At 37.0% G+C, this 15,120-nt stretch overlaps 2 protein-coding genes and 1 non-coding gene across 4 annotated transcripts; 2 read left to right on the forward strand and 1 right to left on the reverse strand.

Annotated features, from left to right (window-relative positions):
• Positions 1–3,614: 3,614 nt before the first annotated feature.
• LOC140778664 (uncharacterized) lies at positions 3,615–7,202 on the forward strand. 2 transcript variants are annotated; one of them, XM_073123486.1, is made up of 6 exons: positions 3,615–4,497; positions 4,797–4,889; positions 5,096–5,163; positions 5,240–5,378; positions 5,674–5,782; positions 6,860–7,202. In XM_073123486.1, the coding sequence occupies exons 1-6, from the start codon at positions 3,868–3,870 to the stop codon at positions 6,868–6,870; spliced, it is 1,050 nt and encodes a 349-aa protein (XP_072979587.1). In that variant the 5' UTR covers positions 3,615–3,867; the 3' UTR covers positions 6,871–7,202. The 2 variants fall into 2 exon arrangements, with proteins under 2 accessions (XP_072979587.1, XP_072979588.1); XM_073123487.1 differs by lacking the exon at positions 5,674–5,782 and having other exon boundaries at positions 3,617–4,497.
• Positions 7,203–7,909: 707 nt separating this feature from the next.
• Positions 7,910–7,997, reverse strand: TRNAM-CAU (transfer RNA methionine (anticodon CAU)). Its single transcript is given in 2 exon segments — positions 7,910–7,945; positions 7,960–7,997. It is a non-coding gene; the product is annotated as a tRNA-Met (tRNA).
• Positions 7,998–9,108: 1,111 nt separating this feature from the next.
• Positions 9,109–10,875, forward strand: LOC140779421 (7-deoxyloganetin glucosyltransferase-like). Its single transcript, XM_073124474.1, has 2 exons — positions 9,109–9,721; positions 9,820–10,875. The coding sequence occupies exons 1-2, from the start codon at positions 9,223–9,225 to the stop codon at positions 10,749–10,751; spliced, it is 1,431 nt and encodes a 476-aa protein (XP_072980575.1). The 5' UTR covers positions 9,109–9,222; the 3' UTR covers positions 10,752–10,875.
• Positions 10,876–15,120: the final 4,245 nt, after the last annotated feature.

Raw genomic sequence — 15,120 nt, forward strand, 5'->3', positions numbered from 1 at the left:
GGGTGTAAACGAGCTGAGCCTGAATGAGTCGGCTCTAACTCAAACTCGGCTCAAAATTAATTTCGAACCTAGTTTGATATTTAAGCTCAATTCAACTCAAATCGAGTCAACCTATCCAAGAGCAAGAGGCAGCTTGAAAATAGAGGAGGTTAATAGAGTAGGCTGAAAGAGGAGGAGGAGGCAGCGCCTCGGATTGCTTTCAAAGGAGGTGAAGGCTAAATAAGGAGGTCAACGAAGGAGAAGGAGGTCGCAAGAAATTTTGTTAGGCACATGGTACTGTCTCTATGAGCCATGGCATACTTAAGCCATTAGTTGGAGATTTTGCTCCTCCTTTCGAAGAAATCAGTAGCTTCTAATAAATATTGAGACGAACGATGTCATAGAATCTGCCCATGATTTATTTAATCTTATACTAAAGATTGAAGAGCACTGCATTTCCTCTTCTAGCTATCTATCTCTCTCTCAAAACTCATTAAAACCTGCTCTTTCTTATCGCATTTTCAATCGAGCTCCAAATCTCTAAATTTAGAGCTTAGTGAAGCTTCAATAAAACTTCAGATGAGATCTAAATTTGAAGCTCTATCTAAAAATTTAGAGCATCTCTAAACTTCAAATTTGGAGCCTAGTGGAGCTCTATAATAAGGCTCTAAATTTGGAGTCCCACTAAAAAAATTTAGAGCCCAGCTCTATTTAATTTTATCCTATAAATGTTAATTTAATAATTTTAATTTCACATGTATCATTTATTAACTAATTTAGTTAGTTAAACTGAGTATATAATTGGTTTATTAATCAGATTTTAACAAAAATTAGTTTTATTAGTAAATTAAGTATATAATTAGTTTTTCTAATTAGTTGTTAATAGAAATAATACGGTAAAGACCTTTAAGATGAGTCTAATATTAAATAATTTTTTAAGTTATGTTAATATTTTGATATTTTAAACTTATTTTTGACTTACCAAATTATTAAATACTTATTATTTTTATTATTAAATATTAATTTATGCTTATTTTGTGTAATATAATTTTAATATTTTTTATAATGAGATTTACACTTATTTAGATGTTTATTTCATGTAATTTTGATAAACTTTAGATATTAGTCTTAATTAAATATTTTGATGAGAATTTTATATATTTTTTAATAAAAAATAATAACAATAAAAAAAATTATTAAATAATTTAAAATAATATATATTAATAAATATAGAACTCGGTGACGAGTGCACCGGGCTCTTGCCCCTCACTTGGAGATGCTCGGGCTAATCTACTATTGTCATTCTCTCTCTTTCCCAAAACTCATTAAAACCTACTCTTCTCTAGCTAGTCCTACTGCCACTCCCTTACCCTGACACCTCTTGATTCATGGCAATTGGAGCTGGACGAGGCGACGAGGACATGGGCACGGACATGCCCCCTACCGACACCAACATGGGGCATGACATCGGGGGTGGCCACCGCGATGGCACCATGATGCACATGAGGGGATGCGCACATAGGTCCTGTTCGCTGGCTAGCCCGGGGACCATGGCTTCGGCATGTACTTCCTCTCCCTCGTCTTCGTCGCCACCATTGCTGCCATAACTGAAGCCCTCTCCGCCATCTACGATAGCTAGAGGGGCGTCTCCTATGGTACTCTCACCGTCGTCCATGGCATCCGGATGGGCCACGCATACATGGTGATGCTCGTCGCCGCGATGGTAGGCCATGCGCTTGGGTTCCTCCTCCCGAGAAGCTTCTGATCCAGTACTGTTAATAATAGAAGCACCTCCCGAATCAGCTCGGCTCGAAATAAGCTTAGGCTCTGAGCTTGAGTTTCAGCCGAGCTCAAACCGTTGGTTTATTTTGACACGCCCAACATATAAGGGTGTCAAACTATTTTTTTTCAAACATTTTATTTTATATATATTAAAATATTCTTTTTGAGTTGATTACACTCTATCTCGTCTTTTAGCTTACTTGCATAAAAACTTTTTTACTTTCAACTTAATCCCATGTGATTTGGATTAAAATGTAATTGTTATTTCTTTTATCTTTTTTTTTTTTTTTTGACAAAAGATATTTTTATTTTTTTGACAAAAGTTTTTTTGTTATCATATTTAACTCAATAAAATATTGAATTTGAAGATAGATATAAACTTGTTGAAAATTCGATGAATTTTTAAATGCATCTAAAACAATATCGATTTGATTTTAAATATTAAATATTTTAAATATATTTTTATTATAACTTTGTTATCTAAAAAGCTAATCAATATTTATTATATCTTTATTATCAGAAATATAATTATTAATTTTTAAATTATGTTAGCCTTGTTTTACTTGTAAAATAAGAATGAAATAAGCATAAGTATTTTTAATTTTTAATATTATAAATAGAGGGGTAATGGTAATATAACATATTATAAAATTTAGTTTAATACGAGTATAAAGAGTAATAATTACATTTGATATGATATAAAGTTGATATTAAAGTATAGAAGAACAATCAACTTTTATTAGGAATTAGTGATATTTTATAACAAATGACAAAGTACCCTTGAGTATATATTAAAATAGTAGTAATAAATAGTATTTTTCTAAAATAATATTATTTTTTATTAAAATTATGGACTGAAATACTCCATATACCTAATAACAATAGCGGGTAATGCAAGATTATAAGTCCGCATTGCAGAAAAATAATTCCGTACTCTTTATATAAAATAACCATGTACTAAATAAAGAAGCACTATAAGTTAATACAGGGTTATAATAAGCTTGCACTACGATGTAACACAAGGTTATAATCATACACTCTATGTAAAATAATCATACACTAGAAAAAATAAATAAACATTATAGGTTAATACATGGTTATAAGCCCGCATTACAGTATAATACAGAGTTATAAACTCACATTGCGGTATATTGTGAGATTATAAATTAGCATTGTGGAAAAAGTGTGCTACATGGTTATAAGCCCGCATTACAGTATAATACGGAGTTATAAACTCGCACTGCGGTATATTGTGAGGTTATATAAATCAGCATTGTGGAAAAAGTGTGCAGCTTTAATTTTTTTTTTTTAATAGAATTTACTAGTTCGGAAAAAATAAATCCCAACTATAGGTGAGATGACTAATATTAAAAAATAAAAGCTAGATGAGACGGAAAACATAAGCTATAGCTGAGATGACTGAAATTTAAGAGACAATGGAGAGAGAGAAACCGCAACTATAGCTGAGATGATGTATAATTAAATATATTTTAATATAAAAGGTAAAATTATAATAGTAGATTATTATTAAATTATTGTATGGAATAAGATGAGAGAGAATGATAAATTATTATAATAGAATAAAATAAGCTATTGTTTAGTTACAATATTAGTATAAGGAGGCTTATTCTTATTCCATTGTTTGCTTTGAGTTTAGGAACACCAATTACTCTTAACCTGGTTCACTAACTAAATATATATATTTTTAATATCTAATCAAATTTATTCTTTAAAAAATTATGACTAACTGATTCAATTCGAAGCTTAGCCTAAAATTAAACAATGAGGAACGGGAACGAGAGCTTAATTATTTACAACTTTGTGTTTTAATGGGGATATGTAAATTTGACATGCGGTTTGGCCAGTGATCTGATTGAATCCTAGTTTGAGAGTATAATATAATATTATGGTCGGCTAGCCCGGTACGGCTTTTATTGAAGGGAAAATAAATAAGAAAAGAAAAAGGCGAAGAGAAGGTAAGATGCCTTCCCCTTCCTCTTCCTCAAGCAAGAATATCCAGCCGCCCGATCATCATCGCCCCGTTCCGAACCGTAACCCCCCAAATTAAGTCGCATTCTCCTCCTCCTCCCAATCCAAAATCCCTAAATGCCTTCTCCCTGCCTCAGCATCACTGCCGCCCGAGACTACTGCTACAGTCGCCGCTTCCTCTCCGCCGGCCTCCGCCCCACTTCCGCGCTCCTCCCTGACGGCGCCGCCGTACACCTGTGGGTCCCTTCCTCCCCCGACCCCTCCCGTTTCCCCCTCCTCCTCCTCCACGGCTTTGGCGCCTCCGCCACGTGGCAGTGGGCAGCTTACCTCAAATCCCTCCTCTGCGCTGGCTTCGATCTCTACGTCCCCGACCTCCTCTTCTTCGGCTCCTCCTCCTCCCCCGAGGCGGATCGGTCGGACTACTATCAAGCCCGATCCGTTATCGCGGCGGTCGAGTCGGTCGGGCTGAAGCGGTTCGGTTTGGCCGGGGTCAGCTACGGCGGGTTCGTGGCGTACCGGATCGCGGAGATGTACCCGGAGAGGGTTGAACGGGTGGTGCTAATCTGCGCCGGGGTGTGCCTCCAGGAATCGGATCTCGCGTCTGGTCTCTTCGTGGTGAGGGACGTGGAGGAGGCCGCCGAGATCTTGCTGCCGCGGCGGCCGGATAAACTGAAGGAGCTCGTGCGGCTGACCTTTTGCAAGCCTCCGCGTGTTATGCCCACTTGTTTCATTCGGGATTACATCGAGGTAAGCAAACCACTAAACCCCTCCCGGTTCACGAGGCGTAATCTTATTGGTTGAAGTATGTCGTGGTTCGATGATCGGTCAACCTAGTATGGTAGCGTATTGACTGCATAAACACGAATGCAGAAACTTTCCTGTATACTGTACTTGGCAGCTCATCATTGACTGGCTTGCACTTCAAACGCAAACGCCGCTGTTTTGATAATTTCTTGATTCTTATTGATCCATTAGAAATAATGGGAGCCAATTTTTTTAGAAGCATTATCTTGACAGTTGGAACTTGGAATGGTCTAAACTGGCAGGTTATGTGCACAGACTACGTGAAGGAGAAAACCGAGCTGCTGCACGACTTAATAAAAGATAGGAAACTCTCTGATCTTCCCAAAATAACCCAGGTAAAATTCACATCTATTAATTTTCCATGTGATGTCCATTGTACGCTTGCTGTCTTTATAGTTTTGTTTGATCTAGCTAAAGTATTTAACTTGTTTGTCAGTTAATCATTGTAGGTTTGGAATAATTTCGTTATTATTATGATATTATCAGTCTAAAGCATCTCCCTGTCTTGTTTCTAAGCTCAATAGTATTCCTCTTCATGCAGCCAACCTTGATTCTATGGGGGGAGCAAGATCGGGTATTTCCATTAGAACTGGCTTATAGATTGAAAAGGTTTGATAGGAATTTGGTTAATTGAGCTTGTTTGCTAGAAGCTAGTATCAATTTATCTATTATTTAAACTATACAGGCATTTGGAGGAGAACTCTGAGCTAGTAGTTATCAAGAATGCTGGGCATGCAGTTAATCTTGAAAAATCGAGAGAGGTCTGCGAGCATATAAAAGTATTTTTTCTTCGTCCCGCCAAAAAAGTTAGCAAGGGTGACATGGTATTTATCTTATCCCTATGACCAACTTGATCATGTATTGGTTGTAAAGAAAAGCATCATTGCACCTCTTGCTTCTGTTCTTAGTTTAGTGCTTTAAGGGTATCAATAGTCTATATCTTTTGCTTAAATAGAATAGAAGGATAAAGTATTAATCAGAACTAAACTTTTGAAATTGAAGAATATGACGACATCTTGACAAATAATAAGCATATTGGGTGTTTTTAAATTTTTCATGGTTAATCTGCATATTGTAATATATTGGTGAAACATGGTGTGAAAGTTTTTTGTTTCATAGGCAACCAGGTGGAATGTTATTACAAGATTTGCTGGTTTTAGCATGAGACGATTATCTTCTAGACTGTCACTTCCAAAACTAAAACAGAAGTTGATAACTTCATCTCAGTGTAAGACAAGTTCTTTGATTGTTCCTTTTGTTTTTCATTGTTCTGGAAGTTTATGGGCGTAACAGCAATGTTGGATGAAACCTGATTATTTATCATACAAATAAATGAAGAATCAAATAAAAAGTTTTACCATTTTTGCAGAACAAAGATCATTAGGATCTCTGTGGCCTGTTTACACTTCTAAGGGTTCTAAGTTTATAATTTGTAATGGCTACATCAATTCCGTACGGACTTTACATTGCAGCTTAAATAAGCAAGTAAGATACGATACCACTTTCTTCTGAGTTCTTGAAAAATGACTATAGATATTAAGGAATTGTAATGAGTAGAAAGTGCACTTTCAACTCTGGTTTACGAAAACGTTACTTATCTTTGGATCATAACTGTGGTAGGCTCAATTCACAACAGTGTATAGGAGAGGGCATATTATCATTAGTTCATTTTGAAATCATACTTGAAGTGCTACAAATTGATGTTTGGAATCTTTGGATAGTTCCTTTTCACATATTAGATTTAATTAAATGAAGTAGCTTTTTCATCTACTTACTTTAAGCATAACTCATCAGTACTATATGAAATTATGAATGACCTTTTATGGATGAACACTTTACGAAGGTAATGTTCTTATCTCAGGCTATAAAAATTCAACATGCTAAATCAAAAATTTATAATATTTGACTCTGCTACAAAACAACCATGCCTTACCAGTGTACAGACATATAACTTAGCTATATCTATATCTTAGAGATACAAGAACCAGAAACTGACCACGCATCCAAACTCTTGATAGAATAGAAAAGAGGACCACAGGCATTGAAAGCAGAACCAACCTTCGGGATCTCCTGTCTTGGATAATATACTTCAATAGGACTTATTTACGGAGTGAACAAGGTGGATACCAGGGAACCGTAATTTAAATTGATATTCTGCTTGTAAAACTTTCCGCTTTAGCAATTGTGAAATGTATTTGGGGATTCCTAAAATTCGTGTCAGTATTTCTCTTTGATGAAGGATCTTAGATAGTAGGAATTACTTCATTCTTTTACTACTTTAATATGTGTAACCTTTTAACTGCAGGTGTTATTTAGATTGATGGCTAATAACCTTTTCAATGGACATGTACGCAAATGTCAACGTAATGAAGATACGGGGACATTATTGGATAGAGCTTGAAGAATGTCACATGGAATGCAATCTTTTGTGCAAGGAACTTTCCGACATCTATGATTTAAATTCTTTTGACACTTATCACGCTTCGGTGACAAAGCTCCATTTGGATTGTACACCCTAATAGAATATTGATGCAGAACTATTGGATAGCTGATGCCGCGGTTTGCTCAACGCCATTTGCAATTCATACATGAAGTTAAATGTGTAAGCAGGCTATATATAATACATATATTATATCGTGCTTCTTCTAGCCGCAATCTTATTTTTGCATATGTATATGTAAAGAGGTAGATTAACCAATTAACTTTAGTAAAATTGGTAAATTACTTTCAGGTTATAAAATTAATTTCAACTCTAAATAATTATTATGGAGAAAATTATTTGGTTATTAGTGGTGGCTTGACTCGATTGATGGCTCAGCGATGCAGTTGGCTTAGAAGAGTAGTTCGGTAATGTGATAGCTTAGAACAATGTCTCAGCGATGTTTAATTCAGAGCAATAGTTTGGCGATACACGCGATTTAAAGTCTAAATTAGACGGTTTAGTATATTAGCTAAAGCTCGATGAAATTTTAGCGTTTTTGTATATAGAAAAAATTGATTTTTTATTCAATCTATATGATAAAAAAAAAGGTTAAATTATTTTCTAGCGAAAGAATTTATGGGCTACCTTAAAAATACCTTTTGAGTCCCCACACTTTGTAAATTTCAGTGCCTATTTAATGCCGGGCAAATTTCAGACTTCTCAAGCAGAGGTATTTTAGGAATCTAAAGTCTCAACATCTAAACATGATAAAGTATTCCTTCGTTGAAATGAAAACTTGACCAGCGACCCAGTTGTTCCAACTCCAGTCCGCCACTCAACCAACTGAGCTAAAGTCAGAGTCGTCGGACACTTTTTAGGACTGTAACAGTATAACAATCTTCCAAATATCCGAATAAAAATATTTAAAACACTTGGGGTGAGAGAGGCTCGAACTCTCGACCTCAGGATAACTCAAACATAGCTATGAGACCTACGCGCTAGCCAACTGCGCCACCACCCCTTATACGAGATCATTCCTAATCCAAATTTAGATTCTCTAATCTTAATCTTAACAATCGTGTTGAAATTATCAACCAATTTTTTTGGTCCTTCTGTTGAATTGGATTATTATTTTTTAATTAGACTAAATTCAAAAGGTGGAGTGTGCAAGTAAAACTCTCCTAGTATATTTGAGACACAATAAAGATATACAAATTAGTCAAATGCAATGACACCAAATTTGTCACTTATATAACGCTAATCAGATGTTATATTATGTTGTGATTTTGCTGTGGTCGGGGGAAGTTCACAGTGATTTGTTTTCTGATGACATAGAACTTTTTTACTTTCTTGAAAAAAGGAAAAGAAAATATCACACCAATCAAAAATTTTAATCACATCACAGCTTCATTTCCTTGTGTGATTTCCTAGCTCAGATGCAGCCAGAAGTATTAAATATGTACAATATGTGGAAATGATTGTTTGTGAGGAGGGACATCAGAATTATTGGTGTACGAAATATTGACCAAAAAAATGGGACACATGTCGACTCAAAAGACGAAGGAGAAATCAAACTTGACTGCCAATGGATGATAGTCAAAGCTCAATTTCTTGAGTAGATTCATGGCGGCTTTGGCTTAAAAAAATAATAATCTTCAGATCTCAGATCCGACGAGTCTCCCATTAATCGCGGAAAACTACTATGTATCTTATTGGAGAGATGTTAGAGTTAGATACAATAAACAAAGAACTCTCTGTTGATCATCAAAATCAACAGACAAAATAAACAAACATATTTATATGAAATAATTGGTCGTTTGAGAAGATTGTGTTCATGGATTTGGGTAGGCGCATCTAAACAAAAAACTCTCTGTTGGCATAATATAGAGGAGGAGGAGGAGACCCAAACGTAACGCATCCATCCCCCTGAAATGGTCCTTTACTGGAAATATATTGCATTATTTAGACGGCATAGATGGAGACGTCTTCAGTAAATACAATGTTTTATAAAATCCACGTGACGCAGCACTGTGTAAATGTCAAGCTCACTACCTTCTTAATTAATTAATTGTCTGTCCAGACGCACCAACCTTTATCTCCTAGTCTATATAAAGAAGGGTAACCGATGCCAGCTCTTCAAAGATAACGCAAACATACAGAGAAGTAGAAAAGAGTAATTAGGAGTACTTAGAAGATATCAAGATCTAGATCTAGAAAGAGAGGAGGAAGAAGAAGAAGAAGAAGAGATGGGTTCTATTGCAAGAGAGAAGCCTCACGCAGTTTGCATCCCTTTCCCAGCCCAAGGTCACATAACCCCCATGATTAAGCTTGCCAAGCTCCTTCACTCCTTTGGATTCCACATCACATTTGTTAACACTCACTACAACCAAAGCCGCCTCTTGAAATCCAACGCCGTCTCCTCCCACCTCCATCTCCCGGACTTCTGCTTCGAGTCCATCCCCGACGGCCTCCCGCCCTCCGACGAAGACGCCACCCAAGACATCCCCTCGCTGTGCAATTCCTCCACCAAGAACTTGCTCTCTCCGTTTCTCGACCTCGTCGAAAATCTGAATTCATCGCCTCCGGTGTCGTGCATCGTATCCGACGGCGTGATGAGCTTTACGCTCGACGCCGCAGAGCAGCTCGGGATCCCCGAGGTCTTGTTCTGGACTACAAGCGCCTGTGGCATGATGGCCTATATTCATTACAAAGATTTATTCCAAAGAGGCTTGACGCCTCTTAAAGGTAAGCGAGCTGAGGTTAATATGATGTTCGAGCATTAAAAATATTATTAATTTACTTTGTATATATTTATATACTTATTTTGTTTATTTTTCATATAGATGAGAGCTACTTAACGAACGGCTACCTCGACACGCCGGTCGATTGGGTGCCGGGCATGGCGAACATGAAACTCAAAGATTTCCCCTCCTTTATCCGCACGACGAACCCAGAAGAATTCATGGTCAACTTCGTGATCCGCGAGACGAAGCGAGCCTCCAGGGCGGCGGCGATCATCCTGAACACCTACGACGAGCTGGAGCGGCCAGTCTTGGAAGCGATGGCTTCGTTACTCCCTCCGATCTACACTGTCGGCCCTCTCTCCTTGCAAACGACTAGGATTTCCTCCACCCAGCTCGCGTCCATACACTCCAACTTATGGAAGGAGGAAACCGAGTGCCTGCAGTGGCTCGAGGGCCGCGAGCCATCGTCGGTCATCTATGTCAACTTCGGCAGCATAACGGTGATGACCAACCACCAACTGATAGAATTCGCTTTTGGATTAGCAAACAGCAAGCACGACTTCTTGTGGGTCATAAGGCCCGACCTCGTCAAGGGTGAAACGGCGGTTCTCCCGCCGGAATTCACGACGGAGACTAAAGGCAGGAGCCTCATTGCGAGCTGGTGCCCGCAAGAGGCGGTGCTCTCTCACCCGGCGATCGGGGGGTTCTTGACGCACAACGGGTGGAACTCGACTATCGAGAGCCTGAGCTCCGGCGTGGCGATGATCGGGTGGCCGTTCTTCGCGGAGCAGCAGACGAACTGCAAGTTCATGTGCGACGAGTGGGGAGTGGGGATGGAGATAGATAACAACGTGAAGAGGGATGAGGTGGAGGGGTTGGTGAGGGAGTTGATGAGAGGAGAGAAGGGGAAGGAGATGAAGAGTAAGGCAATGATGTGGAAGGAGAGTGCAGTTAGAGCAACAGAAGCAGGAGGATCTTCGTTTCTTAATTTGGAGAGGTTGGTCAATGAGATGTTGCTTCCAAAAGTTTGAAAGTCTGTATTTTAGTAGCATTATGCAAAGTCCTATGTATGCATCGACCTTTGCGTATGTATCTACTTGTGTTTGTATTATGTATTGATCAAGTGATATGAAATTTATAATGTTGGAATATCAACCTAAGTAGATGGGATGAATCAATTAATTGCTACTAATTCGCCTAGCAAGTGAAGAGACCAATTTAACTTGGTTTCAATATGTTTATTATTTGTTTTGTTATTCATAATTGAACACTGCATTTCCGTTTGCAACTTACTGTTGTTTACACTTAACCATACTGTTGATTTCGGAGACAATAATTTATACTTATTTAGTATACTTTAGTAAATAATTTAAAAATTATAGTAAAACAGTATCTTTTTTTATTAAATAAATGTCATTTTCTTTCACTCTTTACTGCTAGCTGGTCCTTCTCTTCTATAAAGCACCTCTTTGAGAGAATCCAAGCATATGCAAGCTTCTTCAGGGCGCTAAATTAACATTCATTATTGTACATCAATATAAGAGGATAGAAGACGGCAAATGGGTAAGTCCATGCATGAGCTAATCCATTTTTGGACGACTTCTATATACCAATGTATTTCTTTGGCAAAGTGTCACCATCTTAATTCCAATAAATGTTGGATTTCGATCTCACCATTGTCAATGTTCTTTTCTGCTATAATTTCAATTGCAACTTTGTTGCATCTGTCATGTCGTTAAATCTTTGTGCTACCACCTGTAAATTTTGTGGAAATAGTCTATGGCAAGTGTCGCAATTAGATTGGATCTCCTTATATATTAGATCATGTTGTTGATAAGTGCTAAATATTTGGATAGAGGTACGGCCAGTAGCTCTGCCGTTCTGAGTTAGAACATTACTTTGAGATTTTCTTTTTTCTTTTTCTTTTATTCATATGGACATTTAATTTCAGTTGGTCTTTTTGACTGAGAAAAAGGAGGTCCTACCACCCAATTTTAAAAAGTTGTAGACTGTTTAACTTGTGATCTAACCTTTAGATCTACCAACAAAACAATATAGTTTTGTCGATGTGGAATTCAATCCTCAAAGATGGGAAGGGTGATTTATTTCTATCTCTATCTCAAATTTTTGTCCATCTCCATGTCTGTAAATAATGTTATTTGTCTGTTCATGTGCGTAAGAAGCTTATTTAATTAGCCTTTCCTTATTTCCTGTTAAATTCTATTAAATAAGCTTCTTACAAACAGTTTTATGGACACGTTTGATATCATTAAATTAGAGTCTTCTTGGTTCATGGCCATAATTAGTCCAGCCATAATTAGTCCACAACAAATCATGAAGCAGTCCATTTGACCACAAAGCATATGCAAAAATTTAACAGTATTGCATCACTCGTACCATCAGCATTGTGTCATAATTCATCTATTTGATGCAAATTAAGAGAAGGTGGAATAAATGCAATCCAACTAACCAAGTTGTACACATACATGCATGCACTGGGGATTAAACTTTCACTTTGCTGGCTTGGCTATTTCTTTGCAGTGGTCTGATGGAGTTATGACAACAATAAAGGCTGGTGATGAGGACGGCAATGGCCAAAAGAAGGCGAATAGTTTATTCCAACTACATGAGAATAAACGAAGAAGAGGTGGGGGGATCGTTGTGGATGCAATGCAATTTGAATGGCGATGGTGACGTATCAAAGTAAGCAATGTCGGATATGGATCTGATCTATGTGGTGGAAGCTTTTAGATTTCTAAACGCTGCTCATGAGTATGAAGAAATTTTCAGAACCTCTCATTTCGTTCCTTAACAAATGCACCTAGTATAGAGATTATAACATGCACCTATATTTTGGATCGATGACAAAGATATAGATGGCATCATGCATGGCATTGCTGTCTCTATATTATGGTTGGTGGATGCAGACTGGGGGGTTTATCTACAATATGCTATCGAATAAGCTTAAGCATTGCCGTAGTAGATAATGGAATGCCATATGAACTGCGAACGAGGAGACCAGAGTTAGCATTCTTTGATATGAAGCAGATTCGGAAACTTTAATGCTAATCTTAATCTAGGAGATAAAAGCCTACTACAAATACTTGATAGAATGCAAATAACTAGAAATTAAAAGCCAAGCAAACAACCGGTGATTTTTATGTGAAAAAATAAATCCCGTAAAACCCACCGGTAAATACTATGGATCATTTTCCTTAAGATCAAATAAATCACTAATTAATATAGCAATTATAAGAATCACTTACAAAATATTCGTTGAATCTCATAGCTATATGAAATAAAAGATTACTTCCCGTGGTTTTACGAAATTTGACGTTCAAACTTGGAACAGCGTTTGCTTTACTTCTTCTTCTTCTTCTTATTATTATTATTAGGTCTCTCTTTCCATAAAAATATGATGCCCTCGCCCAGATGCTGATGAGGTAAATAATTAGTCGAATCGGTGAACTGTACAACCCGACTAGCTTTTAGTGAATCGATCAGCTCAGCTATTTTTATAAAATTACATAACTATTTTTAATACTTAATTATTTTATTTAATATCTTGAATTTTATGATAAACTTTTTTACGTTACAATCTCTCTTGAACTTTAGAAAAGTCTCATTTCTATTAGTGTGCTGTGAGAAAAATTAGATGAGTTAATTTATGTGGTAGTCATATTTCTCCAAAATAACCTACATGCCCTCGTTATGTATTTCAATCAAACTAATAGATATTTAAATACAACTTGCTCTCTTCCCCTGCCTCACTATCGACAGCATCGACAAGGTGCTTGAGACGTCGCACGACTAGCTAGGATATTGAGAGACAGCACCAGAGCACCCTTCGTCAACCTTGATGAGAAGCTTCTACTTCGATAGTCGAGGAGGTGCGAGAGTGATCACGAGCAGTGAAGGTGAGGGCAACCAAAGCCAAGGGTGGTGAGGGTGAGAGTAGCCAAAGACGACAGTGTGCTGCGAGTGAGGTCAGACACGGTGGCGGACTTGGATCTAATATAGGAGGGAGGCGAGGATAATGGCACGCGAGGTGAGGGCGACGACAGTGAGGACGAGTGTAAGGGTGAGGGCGAGTGTGATAAGAGTGAGGGCGAGCACGATAAGAGTAAGGGCAGTAAGGCGCGAGGTGGAGGGTTCGCCTTTCGATGAGCCAGGCTCGTGAAGTCCCTCGGTCGTTGTGCAGGCAAGTAGGGTGGGTGATTTTATGGGGGATGGGTCCGTTTGGGTGGTTTGTAATTAATTACTTTATTTTATTTTACTAATTATAGTTAAATTAATAAATCTGTTAACTTAAGGATCACTTGGTTATTACGCATTTTTCATCACTGTAATTACTCGTTTTAAATATTATAACATAAAAAAGTTTAGAAGATCTTTATAAAAATTTGATATAGTTTAGAGGTGTGACATAATTAACCTTGTAATATAAGCATTCTCGAACAAATAATAATAATGACTCCATAAACATAAACAAGTACTATTTGATGCAGGAAATTTAAAGATAAAAAAAATATAATGGGGTCTGACAAATACACATGTCATCATCTTACTATAAATAAAATAATAATAATTAATAAAATTCATATTCTAGATGCGAACTATTTGGTGACAAATACACTCTATTAATTTGACTCGGCCAGAAATAAAACATATTTTTAAGATTGAGTCGCATCAACTAACTATTAACTTGGAAAAAGAAAGGTAAAAAGAAAAGTCACAAATGCAAATGTTAAATATGTATAATGTGATTCTAGAGTTAAAAAAAGTACGACATTATCCTATAGAATAACAGATTATTTTTTAATTGATGAATAATTATGAAATATTGGCTAAGAAATTGGACGAGATGTCGACAGCCAAAGAGGAAGTTGCAATGGTATTTGATTTAGGGCACTGGGTTGGTCAGACCAACTTCTTGACTAGATTCAAGGTAGCTTTGGGTAAATAGTAAAGCTTCAGATCTAATCCTAATCGTAGTCTTATGGTGATAATGCCAGAATTAGAAGAAAAACAAATGATGTCCCAGATCGATTTAAATCAACAAACAGATCATCAACAACAACAAAATAGTTGGCCAATTAACAAAATTGTGATCATGGATTAGGATGGACTCATCTAAACACACAACTCTTTAACTCTTTAGGGTTATTTCCTTTCCAATCCAATAAAATCGAGTCAAAATTAACGGCCCTATCTCCACCAAAACCAATTTCAAGAAAATATTCGTCATCACCGCTAGAGGTGATCATCGAGCTATTGTTTTCCGCTAGCTTAGCAGATTGCTCTGCTATCAAATAATAGTGTGTGCCTTTGTATACTTAGCAAATAGATAATTTATTTATAAATTATTAAAAGAGAGGATTTTATTTGTGAAGTAATAAA

The sequence above is a fragment of the Typha angustifolia genome, chromosome 15 (genome assembly GCF_048772165.1).
Source record: "Typha angustifolia cultivar Huaian chromosome 15, ASM4877216v1, whole genome shotgun sequence".
In the NCBI taxonomy this organism is placed as follows: domain Eukaryota; kingdom Viridiplantae; phylum Streptophyta; class Magnoliopsida; order Poales; family Typhaceae; genus Typha; species Typha angustifolia.